General features: G+C 39.8%; 2 protein-coding genes across 2 annotated transcripts in view; both read left to right on the forward strand.

Annotated features, from left to right (window-relative positions):
* Window positions 1–21,097, forward strand: part of LOC132870287 (NACHT, LRR and PYD domains-containing protein 12-like) — a 361,706-nt gene that overhangs the window by 140,634 nt on the left and 199,975 nt on the right. The window lies entirely within an intron of this gene.
* LOC132870703 (NACHT, LRR and PYD domains-containing protein 12-like) overlaps window positions 1–21,097 on the forward strand; it is a 64,388-nt gene that overhangs the window by 41,951 nt on the left and 1,340 nt on the right. Inside the window, exons 10-12 of the mRNA XM_060904502.1 lie at window positions 10,728–10,901; window positions 14,112–14,285; window positions 20,140–20,313. Of these exons, the coding sequence (XP_060760485.1) occupies window positions 10,728–10,901; window positions 14,112–14,285; window positions 20,140–20,313 (522 nt within the window). The remainder of the gene's footprint in view (window positions 1–10,727; window positions 10,902–14,111; window positions 14,286–20,139; window positions 20,314–21,097) is intronic.

Raw genomic sequence — 21,097 nt, forward strand, 5'->3', positions numbered from 1 at the left:
TAAGGTGATCGCCTAGGCATTCTCATTGTGAAAAGTAAGTCACATGTACATGGACTGGCATTTAATGTTGTATTTGTTCCTTTCTATTTGTTTTTTGTCTGTTCATATTCTTTTTGGGGGAGTAAAGTCAGTTTAAAAATGCCATTAAATGCATAGGCCTATAGGCCAAGTTTAATGACCTTGAGGTTATCAGAGGTCATATGTCGTTTTACAAATGAAAAATGAATTCAGCACCCAAACATTTAACAAACAAGGCCAGGGCCGGAGTGGGCCCTGTTTTCAGTCCGGGAGTTTAATTCACATTCAGGCCACTTTGAAATGGAGGAGGAATTTGAGTACATTAAAAAAGATAAAACAAATAACTGTTCTTTCACAATGCTTTTTATTTGGTTTAAATTCAGGTAAACTTCACTTCACTTTAACAATATAGGCTCTCGCGTGCATTTGAACCAATGCTTGTGCATTACATGCCGCATACGCCTCGAAAATAATGGCAAATCAACAATGCTGGGTACTCAGCAACCGGCAGATAAAGCGTGAGGGCGCATTAGGCAACTCAAAAATGGTTAAATGAAATGTAGGCTAAAGCAAGTGTTCGATTCTGCTTAGAATATTGGCATACGCATACACCTCTTCTAAGTTATATATTTAACAACAATTATTTAACATCAAATATGACTTCTAGGCCTATGTGTTCATAACCACAATGTGCGCACGCCTGTGGAAATGCACAGTGTGACAGCGAGATGAAATAGGCTGGATGAGGAAATAACGCGCAACAGCACATTTGGGACCTGTTCATCTAAAATTGTTAATAACTGGGATGTAAAGCAATGTCCGGTTCTTCTTAGAATTAAGACATACACCACATCTATACCGTGTAAATTGCGAGATTTCACATGACATCAAAAAGCTGAATTGACATCGCAAACTATCGACACATTATAGGCCTAGCATAGACTGATAAAATCGACAAACAGGGTTATCATACTCCATATCTTTCATAACCTACCAGCTGGTCTTGAGAACATATCTGTCAATTTGGCACATTTTGCTGCCACCTCCTTCCTTTTTTTAAGCTTCGCCCTTTCGGTTCCACCTGGCCTCTTTCTGCCCTCCATCACTGACGCGTGCTGTTTCGCGCCAATGTTGTTTAAGTTCCCCGCAATACAGAGGAGGAGTCTTGGACCAAACCAACTGCAATAGAGGGGAGGGGAGAATTTCCTTATTTGGTAGCGCCTATTTAATCTGCTGCGATGCTGTCGGCGTCTGGGCTGCCATGTGAAAATGCAGAGTGCAGTTGAATTGATGATTAATGCAAGAATAAGATCAGTGACCAAAATTAGTGAAAATTATTTTCCCCATGCGCCAAGCAGGCCACCATTGATGGTTTGGGCCGGGGATGGTCCCGGCTAAATATAGGGCCACCCCGGCATTGAACAAGGCCATTTGCTAACTTCATTCATCATTTTAGTACATTTCATTCCTTAGAAAGCTGAGAAACTGGGTTCAGCTGAGACGTTTACAGGCCCAAAGTTCAATGACCTCTAGAGGTCAACAGAGGTCAGATAGAGCTCGGCATATTGCAGATTTGAATTCGGCACACCCAAATTGACAAAATAAGACTGTTTGCCAACTTTATCTCAAAAATGCCTTTGGGTGTCACAATTCTGGATTTTGGTACCAGTCTAGTATATTTTGTTTGTTTCTTTGTTATTTTGTATTCAGGATGTCATTATTTAGTTGATTGATTAATTTTGCAATTTGGGCTCAACTGTGGGCGGGGCTGCGAGTATGTAAGCTCTGCAGTAGCTCCAGAGCCTCAGTTGTGGTTGGAACGTCTTGTTTGAAGGTACTGTGTTTTGGCTGACTAATAGTTTTGTTCAGGGTCTTTTTAATTTAGTCTGACAAACTTGAAGCCTCTTTATTTTTTTCTTATTTTGTTTGTATAGTTTTCTTTTTGGCAATTTGAACCTTTGGTTGGTGCACTGTAAATATTTGCACTATTTTAAGAAAAGTTTTGAAAATAGAAAAAATAAATATATTTTTGGAGGAAGAAGTTTTCCGGCTCTCTGTCTGCTCCACTGCCGTCCATCCTTGCAACAAGTTTATAAACATTTTAAACCATCATTGAATGAATATATATATATATATATATATATATATATATATATATATATATATATATATATATATATATATATATGGGAAAGGGGGATTGTGAATTGGGCAGATGCCCCCCTAGACCGGCCAGGCATTTCAGAGTTTTTTTTTTTTTAAATGTCCCATTCTCATCCCTGGGGTTAAGAACATAAGGCAGGCGGAATAACAAGGCTTGGTATGACAGGTAAGACACTGCAGGCCTAGACATTAAGCATTTACCACTGGTGGTCCATTGGGCCAGTGGAATTGAAAAGTTACTGGCCCAAATGGAAAATGTGGTGGCCCGAATGCGTGCGGTTACCCGCATTCAGGCCACCACATTTCATACAGTTCATAATACACTGTCATTGATTTTTGGCGAGAAAAGTAGACTTTAGGGGTACATGTTGTTGCCGAGCGCAGCGAGGCTGAAAATTTTTGCAGAATATCCCCAAGCCACATCATTGTAGGAGGCAATAATCTCATCTCCGTACAAAATAGTGTCACTTTTTCATGACCCCCCCCCATAAATTCATAGCCCCCCTCCCCCCCATAAATAATGACCGCCCTCTAAAATTAAAAAGAGCCTTCTCAAGATTATCACAACTTATATTTTGATTTTGTACCTGAAAACAATACTGACAAAAGACAGTAACTCAGTCCAAATTACCAGCAATAGACTCAAACAGTCAAATCAAATTGAAATAAATATATAAAATGTTTTTGCTTCTGAAAATGTGCACTGCACTGAAATAGCAATAAAGTCAATTTAAGGTTTATAGTTTAGTGCAATAGCTTTCCTCTTCCACACTCTCATCTAAAATGCCAGGGCTCTACGTTAACTTTTGAAACCGCTTGTCCTGTCGGGCAAGTTGAAAGGAAATTTACTTGTCCGAATGTGAAGTTGACTTGTCCGAAGAAATATTTGAGGAAAAAAAAAAAAACACAAACTATTTGTAACCCAACAATCTTTATGGCATTTGTTTCCGAATTCACAACATATGCATAATATCTATGAATCAAAAGTAATCAATACTTGATATACTGAGGCAAAAGTTCAAAAATTTAGTAAAACAGACTGATTGATACAATAATTCACCAATTATTATGCTGAAGTTCAGAAGCAATATATCCCAATAGAATAGAAATTATGAACATAAAATTAAGAACAAAATAACTATACTATGAGATCCAGAAACACTAACCATTATATATACACAGATCAGTACTCTGCAGTTCAGTAACAAATATCACAAAAAGTCACATTATCATAAAATTTATGACTTGATGAGATATCACTAGTTTGGACAAGAGAAACAAATAACAATGCTACAAATAAAAACAACTGATAACAAAATTGACTGATTAATACTGTAAATCACTGATTATTATACACTGAAATCTAGTTATCAAATGACAAGATAATATATCTTATGAAAACCTCCACACCTCTTTTGACTCACAGATGAATGGATACAAATAAAGTTTCTATTCATCTTCATCTATCAACCCTTGAGTTCTGCTCCATCAATTGGACTCCATCAATCATTAATTTATTTTGAGAAATTGAAAACCAGAAAATTAAAATTTTATTTATGTGTGTGTGTTTTTAAATTATTAATTTTGAATATATCTCCTCCACTGATTAATTGTTGTCTAATTATTCGGTGTGGCTCCTGTATGGTATTTAATGGTCAAAAAAAGATAATTTCAAATAATCCATAATTTATATCTAAATTATAGAGCCCTGTTTCAAATCCCTAAACTCCCATTACTAATTAGTTAGTTAATACAGCCGGTAACCTAATTAGCAGCCATTTGACAGCTTGGTATTTCATAGATAACTTTCCCCACTCCTACCTCACTCCCTGTCAATCCACACGCATGCAGGCACACATTCCAAGCCCAGCACACCCCGCCACACGCTCAGCTATATAATGAACACCATCAACAACAATTCAAAGATTTGGAAGTTACCGCACACTCAACGTAAATATACAGTTGAATAATGATCCCGCCAACAGAAATGTCAACAAATCCATGTGTATGACATGTGTATCACAATATGTCGAGTGAGATGCTTCGGAAATCATGTGAATAAACTGATAAATTTGATATGTAACCCGAATATCGGCGTATTTTGGCACTTGTCCAAACAGATAAGTAACTGAGACGATGAACTTGTCCGACATAAACTACCACTTGTCCCGGACAAGCAGACAACCGTTAATGTCGAGCCCTGAATGCGTGCACATCCTGCTGCCGTGGTGTCACTAAGTGTGTCCCGATGGTCATCTGAGACTTTGGTAAACTCAGCCCTTCTCTCCTAGATCAGGCGCTCGACCAAAATGACGCTTCCGAACAGCGCCGAACATCTCCTGCCGCGGAGCAGAGCGTGACGTAAACAAAGACGGCTGACCTCGTATCGAAAAGGTGCATTTTACGAACAATTTCTTCACAATTCTGGGTAAAATATGAGTGATAAAATTTAATTTGTATCGAAAACGTACTGGCCCACCCGGGCCACTGTTTGGCCAAATTTAGTGGCCCGAACTGGCCCGAAAGACGTTAAAAAAAAAAACCACCGCCGGGCCATCGGGCAAGTGCTAATGTCAAGCCCTGCACTGAACAATACTTCGCATGGAGTGAGTGTGGGAGAGGTGTTTATATAGTGTGGGCTGATTAACCAGGAAATGAGTGACAGGTGTAATTAATAGACAGGCGATAGAGGGTGCTGTGGTTCTTGGATGTTGTTGTTCAGATTGGCCATGTTTGTAGTCTGACTGGAAGTGGCATGCTCTATCGTGTTACTGACAGGCAGAGGTGGACAGTGACCAAGTACATTTACTTGAGTACTGGACTTAAGTACACTTTTTGAGTATCTGTACTTTACTTGAGTTTTTTTTTTTTTGGCAACTTGTGACTGTCTTTCAAATGGAGTGAAGTTAAACATCGTGCGTTTTATTCCACTACATTTCTATCAAGGTCCTCATTACTCGTTACCATGAAGCAGCTTTGAAAGTGGATGTTTTTATTTTCTTTTCTAAAACGTCGTGGTTTTTTTGGCAGGTGACTCTGAGACAGCCTGTCAGTAATCACTAAGGTCACGTCCATGGACTATAAAATCAAGTTTAGTGATTTCTCTGCAGCGTTATTTGAACACAATCAGTTGATGGCAGAATGGAAGGAGGCGGTTCTTCTGGGGAACGCTCTGGGGAAAGGAATAAAGATCTTTGTTTGCCTAAAACGAACCACATTAGGTCCTCCAAAAACTCACTGTCCAACCTGCAGAAGCATATGCAAACTTATGTAAACATTTTATTCCAAGATAAAGCTTGTAATGAAGTTTTCTGTGCTTTTAGAGCAAGCGATAACGGTACAATAGCTATGCAGTCTGGTTCGTCAAATGACTTTCTGTGGATTTGCTCGCCAAGTTGCCGTAGCCTTGTCCATGGCTAACGTGAACACATGGCTCATTAACTTACAGACTGTTAGTTAGCATGTAAAAACGGAATTACGCTGACATGAATAACTCATCTGAAGTCCTTTCAGAAATGTTTTAGCATAATCTTGCCAAATAAATAGAATTTAGAAATCTTTCTTTTTGAGTAACATTAGCTACCCAATATGATTTCGAGTTTGAAAAGAGTTTGCTAGCATGTCAGGTGGCGCTTCACTGACTAGCTAGCTTAACGTTAAGCCACCATGATGGCACAGCATGTGCTTGTTTTGTGAGTTCACATTTCTGTCTTTGGTAACGTTAACATTGTAGCTTTTGTGACCTTGCATGATTACTATAGCTACTACGTTTTTTATGTAGTGAAAATTAATTATGTCTGATTATTATAACTATTCTTTAAGTTCTTTTCTTAAGACACGTATTTTTTAGTATGTTACCTCGTTTGTTGACAGTTTCGGCGAACACTTCCGCCTTCCTCAAAACAGTCACCAGATGTCAAGTGGTGACGTGCCTTATCAGCTGATGTTACTCTATGGAGGCGTGAACGTCCCGCCCAATTTGACAGGTAGTCCACGCCTCCTGCTGTCAGGTCGCTGCCCCAGGACGGCGCTCCAGGTGTGTGACTGCGCGTACGCTCCCTCATCCCGGTTCATCGTCCTCTGCGCCCGCCTACGTATCTCCACTGCCTCCAAAATCCAACGCTGGTATCTATTCTCTTCAGCGCGAATGACTCTGGCCTCTTCCCAATTCATAATATGATTTTGCCGTTTGCAGTGGTCTGAAATGGCTGATTTTAAGTTTTCTAGGTTTGCTTTTTCTTTTTCGGATCTTGTGAGCCTTTTTGTTGTTTCTTTTTCACATTCTAATTGGTGTTCTTTCCTGCGAGTGTGGAAGCATCTGCCCGTTTCACCAATATAGACTTTATTGCATGAACGGCAAGGGATTTCATATATGATATTGCATTTATTGTCCAGTTGTATTTTATCTTTGGGGTGAACTAGCAGCTGTCGGAGGTTCTTGTATGGTTTGACCGGGGTGTTGATGTGGTATTTCCTCATGGATCGTTGGATGCGTTCTGTAACTCCTTTTATGTATGGTAATGTGACAAAACCCCGGTTTGTTTTTTCTGTGTTTTTTCTTGTTTGTTTGTTTTTTCCTTTTTTTGTGTCTGTAATTTTCCTTTTCGAATTGCCCATGGTGGATATTGGCAGTTTTTTAATGCCTGTTGTTCCTCCTCCTGTCTGTCTTTCTCCTCCGTGATGTTCTGTGCTCGGTCGTATAGTGTTCTGATTACTGACATTTTGTGTGCGATGGGATGTTCAGATGTCCAGAGAAGATACTGGTCGGTATGTGTAGGTTTTCTGTATGTTGTAATTCTGATATTACCTTCTTCTGTGTGGTGTATTTTTAGGTCCAGAAATGCTATTGTCTTGTCCGTTTCCTCTTCGTGTGTGAATTTGATGTTGCCTGTCTTGTCTATGGAGTTTAGATGATCCGTGAATTGTTGTGTGTGACCTGTTTTGGTTATTTCAAGAATGTCATCAACGTATCTTTTCCAGAAGATAGGTTTGCATTCGTCCGGTGCTGTTTCTATGGCTCAGGTTTCCAGATCCTCCATAAAAAAGTTGCATAGAGTGGCAGATAGCGGGTCCCCCATTGCAAATCCCTCTTTTTGTCTGTAGATTGTACCTCTGAATTGGAAATATGTGGATGTGGAAATGAAATGTAATAGTTTTGTTATGTCCTGTGCTGTAAGTTTTGTACATTTTTTCAGGGTTCTGTCTGCTTTTAACCGGTTTTCTACTATGTTGAGAGTGTTTGTGACTGGTGTTTTTGTAAAGAGGGATATGACGTCATATGATACAAAGATTTCATCCTTTTTTATCTTGATTTCCTTTAGTTCTTTCGCCAGTTGTTTTGAGTTTTTGCAGTGGTATTCCGTGAGTCCGAGGAGTGGTTTAATTATGTCTGCCAGTGTCTTGGAAAGGTTGTAAGTAACTGATCCTATACTGTCTACTATGGGTCTTAGTGGTGCTCCGGGTTTATGAATTTTCAGTGTGCCGTATATCCGGGGGGTGATGTCTGCTGTGGGGATGAGGTGGTTGTATGTTTGTTTATCGATTTTGTTGTCGTCCATTAACAGTTTGAGTAATAGTTTTAGTCTTTTTTTCTTTTCCTCTGTCGGGTCTTTTTTGAGTATTTCATATGTGTATGGGTCCGTGAGCATTTCATTCATTTGTTTTTCATATTGATTAGTGTCCAGGATAACCGTGGTCCTCCCTTTATCAGCCGGTAGTATTGTTATTTTCTTGTTCTTTGTGAGTGTTCTGATGGCTTCCATTTCCTGTTTAGTTGTGTTTCTGGGTGGCAGTTTAGCTGAGGTGAGGATGCCTGCTATTTCGTTCCTTAATGCGGCTTTCTGTCCTTGGTCCTGTATCATGTTGCACGCTAGTTCCGTAGCCAGTATGAATTCTTCATTCGAGATTTTATTTGGTGTGATGGCATAGTTTAGTCCCCGTGAGAGTATAGTGCGTTCTGCTGTTGTTAGTGTGTGTTTAGACAGGTCGCATATGCATTTTTCATTTATTTGCTTGTCCTTGCATTTATTGTTTCTTTTTGATAAGCCTATTTAGTTTTTTAATATGGCGTGTTTTTGTTTTTGAGAATTCTTGTTCTTGTATTATATTCAGATGTTCTTCCATACTTTTTTCCATGTCACTTCTGAGTTTGAACCGGCGTTTGAAATCTTGTGTTCTTTGTGTTATTTCTGTATTTAAATTGTTGATTTTGTTTGTCGTGCATCTAATTCTTTCTCTCACCAGTCATTCGCGCTCTTTCGATGGTCCTTTCCGCGTTTCTTGTTGGAATTGGATTTTTTATGTAGAGGCTTGCTGGAATGACGCCTTCATCCCGGCAGCGGAGATTGAAGCGGAGATGGTTTCTTTGTCGCGCCAGTTTTTTCTTTAGTTTTTCCAGGTAGCGTACCTCTTTGGCACAATCTTCTCCATAACTTATTTTTAATATGTAGTGAAAATTCATTATGTCTGATTATTATAACTATTCTTTAAGTTCTTTTCTTAAGACACATATTTTTTAGTATGTTACCTCGTTTGTTGACAGTTTCGGCGAACACTTCCGCCTTCCTCAAAACAGTCACCAGATGTCGAGTGGTGACGTGCCTTATCAGCTGATGTTACTCTATGGAGGCGTGAACGTCCTGCCCAATTTGACAGGTAGTCCACGCCTCCTGCTACAGGACAATAAATGCAATGTCATCTATGAAATCCCTTGCCGTTCATGCAATAAAGTCTATATTGGTGAAACGGGCAGATGCTTCCACACTCGCAGGAAAGAACACCAATTAGAATGTGAAAAAGAAACAACAAAAAGACTCACAAGATCCGAAAAAGAAAACCAAGAAAACTTAAAATCAGCCATTTCAGACCACTGCAAATGACAAAATCATATTATGAATTGGGAAGAGGCCAGAGTCATTCGCGCTGAAGAGAATAGATACCAGCGTTGGATTTTGGAGGCAGTGGAGATACGTAGCGGGCGCAGAGGACGATGAACCGGGATGAGGGAATGTACGCGCAGTCACACACCTGGAGCGCCGTCCTGGGGCAGCGACCTGACAGCAGGAGGCGTGGACTACCTGTCAAATTGGGTGGGACGTTCACGCCTCCAGAGAGTACATCAGCTGATAAGGCACGTCACCACTCGACATCTGGTGACTGTTTTGAGGAAGGCGGAAGTGCTCGCCGAAACTGTCAACAAACGAGTTAACATACTAAAAAATACGTGTCTTAAGAAAAGAACTTAAAGAATACTACGTTTTTTATTTTTTTTTTACCAGTAGCCAAAGAGAAAAACTAGCAAGCATCTCATTGATGATTCTGCTTGGTTGTAAGTTGTTTCATTTTGTAACGTTCTACCAGCTGTTTATTCTACAGGTTCTACAAGTTAGTCAGTAAATCCAGTCGGTTGCTTCAGAGGCATTGGGTTTTGTAAGCGTTGTGGCAATAATACAACAATGCATTGACAGAAAATTTACTTTTAATACTTCAGTATTTTTAAAAGCAAATATTTCAGTACTTTAACTTCAGTAAAAAATTGACTGTACAACTTTCACAATGTGGGTTTCATCCAGGTGCTCCGGTTTCCCCCACAGTCCAAAGGCATGCAGATTAGGCTAATTGGTGGCTCCAAATTGACCGTAGGTGCGAATGTGAGTGTGAATGGTTATCTGTGTCTGTGTCAGCCCTGATTTGTCCAGGGTGAACCCCGCCTCTCGCCCATAGTCAGCTGGGATAGGCTCCATCTTGCCTGCGACCCTGTAGAACAGGATAAAGCGGCTACAGATAATGAGATGGAATTTTCACTTGTATCGGGGTAAGATTTGATCGGTGGGATCTGTACTTTGACTGAAGGAATGAAGTTGGGTATTTTGTCCACCTCTGCTGACAGGTGACTGGTGTTGAAATTACAGCACTGTTTTTATGTGCTCCCTCTTTTTTGAGGGATGAAAAACTAATTAGACAAACGAACATCGTCATAAATTACACTGACATATTTTTATTCCTCCGACACTGAGAGGTGAAACTGGTATGTTTTCGGGTTTTCTGTCCATTTTTTCTGAAATTCTTGTTCGCACACTGTCTCAAGAACGAGTGGCTGAATGTTTGTAGGATTTATATGGAATAATCATTGTTTACTTCTCTGATTCTACAATAATATAAATCTATAGTGTTCTATAAATGCACTCTGTACACTCTGGAGAAACAAGTTTATTGCCCCTGTGTAGTGCACTATAAGTCTAGTAGAGAACCATCTGAGATTCAGTCTCTCTCTCTCTCTCTCTGATTAAAGTTCATGGTCTCTCTGCTGTTCTCTGTTCAGCTTCAGCTGCTGATGGTTTAATATCACACACAACAGAGGAGAGAAACTCAATATAACACTCAGTATTATCATTATTAATTACACTGTTAATGAGAATAAACAGGTGATATTAAATCCTCATAACATTCTGAATAATAAAATTAACTTTACACTCATCATCTTTAAAGTAAGAATTACACCAAGATGAAAATCTGTTGATGAAGTGCGTGTCATTGTGTCTCTGCAGGTTGCGGGGTTGTGGTGTCTCAGATGAAGGCTGTGCTGCTCTGAGTTCAGCTCTGAGATCAAACCCCTCACACCTGAGAGACCTGAATCTGACTAAGAATAATCTGGGAGACTCAGGAGTGAAGCGTCTCTGTGCTGTACTGGAGAATCCTCACTGTAAACTGGAGACACTGTGGTAAGATCATCTCTCTGAGAGTCACATGACCTGCTCCTCAGTAAGACACATTCTCTAATAGTGAGACTGAAGCAGAGGTTTTAGGTTCATCATCAATGTCCTGAGGAGGAAGATTGTTTCTTTTCACTGCACACTGATGATTTGTCACAGTCTTTGGGTCAGATGGACGTATGTTAGAAGCTGCAGCACAAAACGGGACTTGATCCAACTGCAATGTGTCTGAAATTTATTACTTTATATTAGAAATTAATGAAAATGAATTTTCTCCAGATTATAAAAAAGCTCCCATCTGACCGTCTCAGATTTGCTTCATACTTTTTGAATAAAGTCACTATTCCCAATAAATAGTGTGTAAAATTCCAGGCTTGTATCTGCATTAGTTTCTGAGATATCGAGGCTTTGAACGGCGGCGTGGCTCGAATTTTACTGTAAAAACAAGTGCAACAGAAAAACATTACCTAGTTTCATTCATCGTTCTTTTTAACTTTTCTTTCAACTTGCATGAAATTTTCAAGGATAGTGTGGAATGTTGATTTTCAATATGATACCCCCCCCAAGTTAAACCCAGGACCCCCCTAAATCCAGCCCTGATGTGCATATAACTAATAATAATTATTTTTTTTGTTATTATTGTCCTCCACAGTATATTGTTGAGGAAATTAAATAATGAAGATGAGCTCAAAGTGCAGACCTTCAGCTTTATTTTGAGGGAACTTGCATCCAGATTGGGTGATGTGAGGATGCAGGCACTTAGTGATGTATGTGCAGGGGAGAGCGGGGAACACAGACTGGCAAACAAATCCAAAACGCGAGGCGAAATCGAAGTTAAGGGACAGGCAGGGGTCGATAGATCAGCAGACAGAGTAATGAGGGCTCGACTAAAGAGTAACAAGACGATAACGAGGGTCAAGGACATGATAAGGCAGGCAGAATAACAAGGCTTGGTATGACGGGTAAGACATTGTACAATACTTCGCATGGAGTTGGTATGGGAGAGGTGTTTATATACTGTGGGCTGATTAACCAGGAAATTATTGACAGGTGTAATTAATAGACAGGTGATAGAGGGGGCTGTGGTTCTTGGGTGTTGTAGTTCAGATCAGCCATGTTTGTAGTCTGACTGGAAGTGGCGCGCTCTATCATGTTACTGACAGGCAGAGGTGGACAGTAACCAAGTAAATTTACTTAAGTACTGGACTTGAGTACACTTTTTGAGTATCTGTACTTTACTTGAGTGAGTTTTTTTTGGCAACTTATGACTGTCTTTCACTCCATTTGAAAGACAAATATTGTACTTTTTACTCCACTACATTTCTATGAAGCTCCTCGTTACTATGAAGCAGCTTTGAAAGTGGATGTTTTTCGTTTCTTTTCTAAAACGTGATTGTTTTTTTTTTTTTGGCAGGTGACACTGAGACAGCCTGTCAGTAATCACTAAGGTCACGTCACGTCCATGGACTATAAAATCAAGTTCAGTGATTTCTCCGCAGCGTTATTTGAACACGATCAGTTAATGGCGGAATGGAAGGAGGCAGGTCTTCTGGGGAACGCTCTGGGGAAAGGAATAAAGAGTTGATTTGATTTGTTTCATTTTAAATGTTTGCTTTGTTTGCCTAAAACGAACCACATTATGGCCTCCAAAAACTCACCGTCCAACCTGCAGAAGCATATGTAAATGTATGTAAACATTTTATTCCAAGATAAAGCTTGTAATGGAGTTGTCTGTACTTTTAGAGCTAGTGATAACGTGACAATAGCTTTGCGGTCTGGTTCTTCAAATGACTTTCCATGGATTTGCCCGCCAAGTTGCCGTAGCCTTGCCATGGCTAACATTAACACACAGCTCGTTAACTTGCATGCTGTTAGTTAGCATGTAAAAACAGAATTATGCGAACATGAATAACATTAACTTATCTGAAGCCCTTTCAGAAATGTTTTAGCATAATCTTGCCAAATAATTAGAATGTAGAAATCTTTCTTTTTGAGTAACGTTAGCTACCCAATATGATTTCAAGTTTGAAAAGAGTTTGCTAGCGTGTCAGGTGGAGCTTCACTGACTAGCTAGCTTAACGTTAAACGACCATGATGCACAGCATGTGTTCGTTTCGTGAATTTACATTTCTGTCTTTGGTAACGTTAACACTGTAGCTTTTGTGACCTTGCATAATTACTATCGCTACTATGTATTTGTTACCAGTAGCCAAAGAGAGAAACTAGCGAGCATCTTATTGATGATTCTGCTTGGTTGTAAATTGTTTCATTTTGTAACGTTCTACCAGGTGTTTATTCTACAGGTTCAACAAGTTAGTCAGTAAATCAAGTTGGTTGCTTCAGAGGCATTACATTTTGTAAGCGTTGTGGCAATAATACAACAATGCATTGACAGAAAATTTACTTTTAATACTTGAGTATTTTTAAAAGCAAATATTTTAGTACTTTAAGTAAAAATTTGACTGGACAGTTTTCACTTGTATCGGAGTAACATTTGACCGGTGGGATCTGTACTTTGACTGAAGGAATGCAGTTGGGTATTTTGTCCGCCTCTGCTGACAGGTGACTGGTGTTGAAATTACAGCACTGTTTATATGTGCTCCCTCTTTTATGAGGGATAAAAACTAATTAGACAAACGAACATCGTCATAAATTACACTGACATTTTTATTCCTCCGACACTGAGAGGTGAAACCAGTATGTTTTCGGGTTTTCTGTCCATTTTTTCTGAAATTCTTGTTCGCACGCTGTTTCAAGAACGAGTGGCTGAATGTTTGTAGGATTTATATGGAAAAATCATTGTTTACTTCTCTGATTCTACAATAATATAAATCTATAGTGTTCTATAAATGCACTCTGTAGACTCTGGAGAAACAAGTTTATTGCCCCTGTGTAGTGCACTATAAGTCTAATAGAGAACCATCTGAGATTCAGTCTCTCTCTCTCTCTCTCTCTGATTAAAGTTCATGGTCTCTCTGCTGTTCTCTGTTCAGCTTCAGCTGCTGATGGTTTAATCTCACACACAACAGAGGAGAGAAACTCAATATAACACTCAGTATTATCATTATTAATTACACTGTTAATGAGAATAAACAGGTGATATTAAATCCTCATGACATTCTGAATAATAACATTAATTTTACACTCCTCATCTTTAAAGTAAGAATTAAACCAAGATGAAAATCTGTTGATGAAGTGCGTGTCATTGTGTCTCTGCAGGTTGTGTGGTTGTGGTGTCTCAGATGAAGGCTGTGCTGCTCTGAGTTCAGCTCTGAGATCAAACCCCTCACACCTGAGACAACTGAATCTGACTGAGAATAATCTGGGAGACTCAGGAGTGAAGCGTCTCTGTGCTGGACTGGAGAATCCTCACTGTAAACTGGAGACACTGGGGTAAGATCATCTCTCTGAGAGTCACATGACCTGCTCCTCAGTAAGACACATTCTCTAATAGTGAGACTGAAGCAGAGGTTTTAGGTTCATCATCAATGTCCTGAGGAGGAAGATTGTTTCTTTTCACTGCACACTGATGATTTGTCTCAGAGTCTTTGGGTCAGATGGACGTATGTGAGAAGCTGCAGCACAAAACGGGACTTGATCCGACTGCAATGTGTCTGAAATCACTGTGAAATTTACTACAACACTGTAACTAAACTAGAAAATAATAGCTGGCTAGAGATAATGAGACGAGACGAGACGAGACGTCTATGCACCCCCAGGGAGTGATATCAGTTTCTTCCAAAAAATCACTAATATTATGGTAACGGAACCAGGGGCGGTCCTGGGGGCGGTCCGACCGGGCAGCCGCCCGAGGCGGCATCGCGGGGGGGGGGGGGGGGGGGGGGGGGGGCGGCGGCCCGAGCGCGGGCGCGAAAAAAAAAAAAACGGTCCCCCCCCAAAAAAAGGTCCCCCCAAACCCCGAAAAAACAAGACGGGCGGGGTGTGTGTGTGTGTGTGTGTGTGTGAACATTTTGGATGGGGAAGCCCAATACCAAAGTTGCGCAGGTGACGTCATCAGTGTGTGTGTGTGTGCCTCACATGTCGTAGCCCCATAATATGCACAATCCTGCCAGTGGAACGTTGTACTAGTCATCAAAAAGACTTTACTACCATAGTACTACACTACTATGACATTACACAGAGTCTTAAGTAATACATTACGACTTGATCATTGCCATTCTGGTAACAGCAAATTTATAATGGGCCGCGTACAACACACGACAAGAAATGTTTAAACGACCATGTAAAGCTGTTAACATTCTGTTGGCTAATACAGAGCCCAACGCGGGGGGCGGCGCGGGCGGGAAAAAAAAAAAAAAACGGTCCCAAAAAAAAAAAAAGGTCCCCAAAAAAAAAACCCCCCCGAAAAAAAAAACAAGACAGGCGGGAGGGGGGGGCGCCAGCAGGGGGTTTCGCCCGGGGAGTAAATCACTCTAGGATCGCCACTGACGGAAACAGAAGGCCTTTTGGTCTGTGGAGGGGATTTAAATATACATCTTCAGCCAAAGTTAGACTCGTCTAGTAGAAAAACCCATGATATGAAGTCCCTAGGGCGGCACGGTGGTGTAGTGGTTAGCACTGTCGCCTCACAGCAAGAAGGTCCGGGTTCGAGCCCCATGGCCGGCGAGGGCCTTTCTGTGTGGAGTTTTCATGTTCTCCCCGTGTCCGCGTGGGTTTCCTCCAGGTGCTCCGGTTTCCCCCACAGTCCAAAGACATGCAGGTTAGGTTAACTGGTGACTCTAAATTGACCGTAGGTGTGAATGTGAGTGTGAATGGTTGTCTGTGTCTATGTGTCAGCCCTGTGATGACCTGGCGACTTGTCCAGGGTGTACCCCGCCTTTCGCCCGTAGTCAGCTGGGATAGGCTCCAGCTTGCCTGCGACCCTGTAGAAGGATAAAGCGGCTAGAGATAATGAGATGAGATGAGAAGCGATGATGCTCACTATTCTGCCCCTCACTCTCTCTACACAAGAATAGATTATTTCATAACATTTGAGAAGGATAAAGATAAAATACATACTTGTGGAATCGGGACAATAGATCTAAGTGACCATGCACCAATATACTTATCCATTGATCTTAACCTGCGGTCAAAAAATAATACATGGAAATTGAACTCAAGCCTGCTGAATGATCCGTCTTTTAAGACACAAATTAAATCCAAAATTAGTCTCTTCTGATACTCTTCATTCTCCAATGATACTGGAGAGTTCTCACCTCCCATGTTATGGGATACTTTGAAGGCTGTTCTCAGAGGGAAAATTATAGCAATATCTTCATTTTAGGAAAAAAAAGGAATAAATAAATAATAATAATAAATAAATAAAATTAGAGGACGTAAAAAACAAGCTAAAGGAATTAGAAGGAAAGCATAAATTGGATTTGGCACAGGATACATTCAGAGAAATTAGAAATATCAGGAACGAAATTAATAGTCTGGCCACACAAGTAATCAAGAAAAACTTAATGTTTCTGAAACAGAGACACTACGAAAGTGGCTCTAAATCTATGAAAGTATTGGCGTGGAAACCGAAAAAAAAAAGCCGAAAATACAATTCATAAAATTAGGGATCCAAGAACAAAAGTGATAAAAAAATAAAATAAAATAAATGAAATTCAGGAAGCTTTTGAAGTGTTTTATAAAACCCTATATTCTGAAGTCCCTGGTAGGAGTGTAACCCAAATTGACAGCTTCCTGAATCCCCTAGATTTACCCACTCTAGATGAAGAACAAAATGAACTAATGACTGCGGATATAACTGAAGAAGAATTAAAAGTTGCAATTAGTAGGCTTAAATTAAGCAAGTCACCAGGATCTGATGGTTACACGGCAGAGTGGTACAAGGAATTGAAAAAAGAACTAATACCTGTTTTACTTCCCGCACTGAACTGGGTTTTTAAAAAAAGCACAAACGCCACCCAGCTGGAAGGAGGCAATAATTTCAGCCATACCAAAAGAAGGCAAGGATAAAATGGAGTGTGGATCTTTTAGGCCAATTTCTGTTCTTAATATAGACTATAAACTATTTACCTCTATCATGGCCAAACGATTAGAAGAGTTCCTACCAACATTGATGCATAATGATCAAACAGGTTTCATACGTCAACGCCAAACACAAGACAATATACGAAAGACACTACATATTATAGATCATATACAAAACAATAAAATTAAAGCAATTGTGATGAGCATAGATGTTGAAAAGGCCTTCGATTCAGTCAACTGGAACTTTCTCTACAGAGTCCTACATAGATTCGGCTTCCATGAGACAATTATTAAAACCATACAGGCACTATATGACAATCCTACTGCTAGGATTAAAATCAGTGGATATTTATCAAATAATTTTACCCTAGAAAGGGGCACCAGACAGGGTTGTGTGTGGTCACCATTACTCTTCGCATTATATTTGGAGCCACTAGCTCAGTACATTAGACAAAATGAAGACATCAAGGGAATCACTATTAAAGGGATGGAATATACATTGGCCTTCTATGCGGATGACATTTTGATCTACCTTGGGCACCCAACGTACTCGCTTCCTAAATTGATGCAATCATTTGAGCAGTATGGTCAATTATCAGGGTACAAAATCAATATAAGTAAAACCCAGTGACTCTCATATAATTATAGCCCACCAGGAGAAATCAAAAGTAGTTACCCCTTAGCATGGCAAACAGAGTCTTTTAAATACTTAGGCATCAACCTACCAAAAGATCTTACAAAATTATCAGAACACAGCCATCTACCTATACATAAAAAAATAAAGGATGACATAGCGAGATGGAACTTAATTCCTTTCTTCAGCCTTAGTTCAAGAATTGACTCTATTAAAATAAATATATTGCCAAGATATTTATATTTATTTCAAACCCTGCCAATAGAGATTAACCAAAACCAATTTAACCAGTGGGACAAAATGCTATCTAGGTATATATGGCAAGGTAAAAGACCAAGGGTCTGTCTCAAAACTTTACAGCTAGCTAAACAAAAGGGAGGATGGGGCTTGCCTTATTTTAGATATTATTAGTTGGCAGTGCAGATGAGAGCAGTGATAGGCTGGTGCAACCCGTCATATACTGCTCAGTGGAAAAACATTGAGGAAAAAACACCCTCCATCCCCATACAGGCAATCTTAGCTGATAACAACCTACAAACCCACATAAATAACATTGATAACCCATGGGTGAAATGGACCCTTAAAACATGGAAAACTATCATAAAGGAACATGAACTTGAGAGCGATATTACAACTCTTAAATGGTGTGCTTATGACTCAGTTTACACCTAATAAATTGGACTCTAGATTCAAGGACTGGATAGCTAAGGGTATAACAGCCTTATGTAGTGTAATGAAAGATGAAAAATTGCTCAGTTTTGAAACGCTTAAAAGGACACATTTATTAGAAAAACAAGATTTCTATCGATACCTGCAGCTGCAGCACTACGTTGATATGAAGATGAAAAATGTAACAAAAACAAACACGTTTGACTGAATTGTTTACAAAAGCCTATAATTCAGAAACTATTGATAGAACTATTTCATGCTTGTACTGTATAAGCGACTATCAAATTTGAAACCACATTCAACTTTATATATTAAAATAAAATGGGAGAAGGAAGGAGGCAAAACTATATCTGAGGAAGAATGGACAACAATATGGAAGTATCAATGGATGTGTACCAGCTCACAGAAGTGGAGGGAATTTGGCTGGAAAAGCCTGATTAGGTGCTTTATTACGCCTTCTCAGAAGTCTCACTATGATGATAACTCCCCTGTCTGTTGGAGGAACTGCGGAAATCAAAATGCAAACCATTACCATGTTTTCTGGGACTGCCTGGTCATGAAGGATGATTGGAGAGAGATACACAATGCCCTACAGGATATCTTCAAATGTGAAATATCCCTCGAGAGTAAGACTGTTTTTCGGACACATACCTGAGGAATGGCCGAAAAGAGAGAAACATTTAATAAATATATTGCTGGTGGCCTGTAAAAAGAGTATTACCAGGAAATGGTTATCACAGGAGAGCCCAACTTTAAATATATGGATGGACATTACAATGGACATTTATAAAATGGAGAAGATAACAGCTTTTGTTAATCACAAATTGGAGAAATTTGCTTCACACTGGGACAACTGGGTCAAATATGTCACACCCCATAGGCCTGATTTTATTTTCACAAACCAGTGACTGTGCTGGATAAAAAGGATCACTCCCTACTTGTACATAGGTTTTTGGGTTTTTTTCCTCTTCTTCTTCTTGTTTGTTTCTCTTTTCATTCTTCAGATACAAAACAAAAATGCTATTTTGGCATTTGGGGCAGACAACAGATGTAAGATGTATGAACATATGTACTGGATGTGAATGTCTGATTCTGAATGTCAATTAAAAAATAAATTTAAAAAAATGCAGCAATGAAACGTTTCCCAAAGTGTCGATTTTATTCATCAGTCTTGGTGTCGTTCAATATTTTAGTGAATCAGATTGATGGAGTATCTCACTGCAATATTGTGCTGTTTGTTCCTTAAACTCACACTGTTTAGTGGTGAACAGTGCAGCCTGTGTGAAAAGCCCCTGACACAGAGCTAACAGACCCCCACTGAAGCCTCTGCATCTATTAGTGTCTGTTAGGTGTTTGTGTACTCGCTGTTTTAATGGGCAGAAAGATGAAAGCTCATTGGACAACAGGATTTAACGCATCATTTTGAGCCCCGCCCAGACACACGGCTTCACTGGGAGGGAATGGAGTGTGGGCGAGCGTGTTTTACACAGAAGAAAAAAAATCATCTCAGCATGAGAGAGAGAGAGAGAACTGTAATGAAGAATAGACGTTTTCTCTTCTGAAATTAAAATTCTTTCAAATACTTGGAAAAATTCACAAAATGTTTCTTCATAAATAACAGGGGATTTAAAAAAAAAATCTTTCACTCCTTGTGTTTGTAAAAAAGTTTTTGAAGACTTTGACATTACCTGGTTTTCTTTAATAATAAAACATGGTCTAATCTTCATCCGAGTCAGAATCGTAGACAAACACATTCTGTCTAAAGAAAACAGCCACACTTGTTCTTGTCAGTCCTGAATAAACCATTTAAACATTCACACTCTGGGGTTTAAAAAGTGTGTGAACCTCTGAGCGAACGACTTCTCCAAGAGCTCATTAGAAAGCAAAGCAAAAACATCAAAGCAAATCTTGATGTTCATAAACTGAGGCAGTGAAGTGTGTGTCATTGTGTCTCTGCAGGTTGCGGTGGTGTGGTGTCTCAGATGAAGGCTGTGCTGCTCTCGCTTCAGCTCTGAGATCAAATCCCTCACACCTGAGAGTATTGGATCTGTCTGGGAATAAAATCAGAGACTCAGGAGAGAAGCTGCTCTCTGCTCTTAAGGATGATAAACATTACAAACTACAGAAACTCGAGTAAGTAATAAACTTTTTAGGTGAATGTTGGAAAAAATAATTTAATCTCATAATTTTTCTTTAATTTCAGTAAATGTCACATGACCAGGCCATGAAATGAAACCAGTTTTAGAAATTTTCACTGTGTTCTATTTAATCAACTTTTCCCTCCCAGTTGTCTTTAATGCTGTTTGTTGTTCAGTAAAATTGATTTAAAATTCATCTGAAAGCAGAAGATGGAGTCAGTCAGAGTCTCCAAAATGTCCCGTCTGAGTGCATGAAAGTGATTGTAAATGAACACCTCGTCTCCTTGTGACACCCTGCTGTCTCTGACTTCATCCTGCTGCTTTTGTCTGAATAAGATGATCTCGGCTTTTCCCTGTTTCTGATCAGCAGCACACTTTCTTCTCAACTCTCCTCAAAACTCAGTAAAATGATCATCTTTAATGCCACACTGCCACAAATATGTGATTTAAGGAGCCACGTTACTCACTGACACTCCTTCCTGCTCTCCACCTCCACACCGTGTCTTCTGTTGTTCCTGTAAAATTCACCTCGGCTTCTTCTTAAAGTCTGCACTTAAATCTACATGTAGAACAAGAGATCAAACCCACCGCAGCGTTAGTTACTGTTTAAAAAGCTCCAAAGCCTGGGGGCGTCGTGGCTCAGGTGGTTAAGGCGCCATACCATGAATGCGGGCGACCCGGGTTCGATTCCGGCCCGAGGTCATTTCCCGATCCCTTCCCATCTCTCTCTCCCGCTCATTTCCTGTCTCTACACTGTCCTATCCAATAAAGGTGCAAAA

Source organism: Neoarius graeffei, chromosome 22, assembly GCF_027579695.1.
Source record: "Neoarius graeffei isolate fNeoGra1 chromosome 22, fNeoGra1.pri, whole genome shotgun sequence".
NCBI lineage: Eukaryota > Metazoa > Chordata > Actinopteri > Siluriformes > Ariidae > Neoarius > Neoarius graeffei.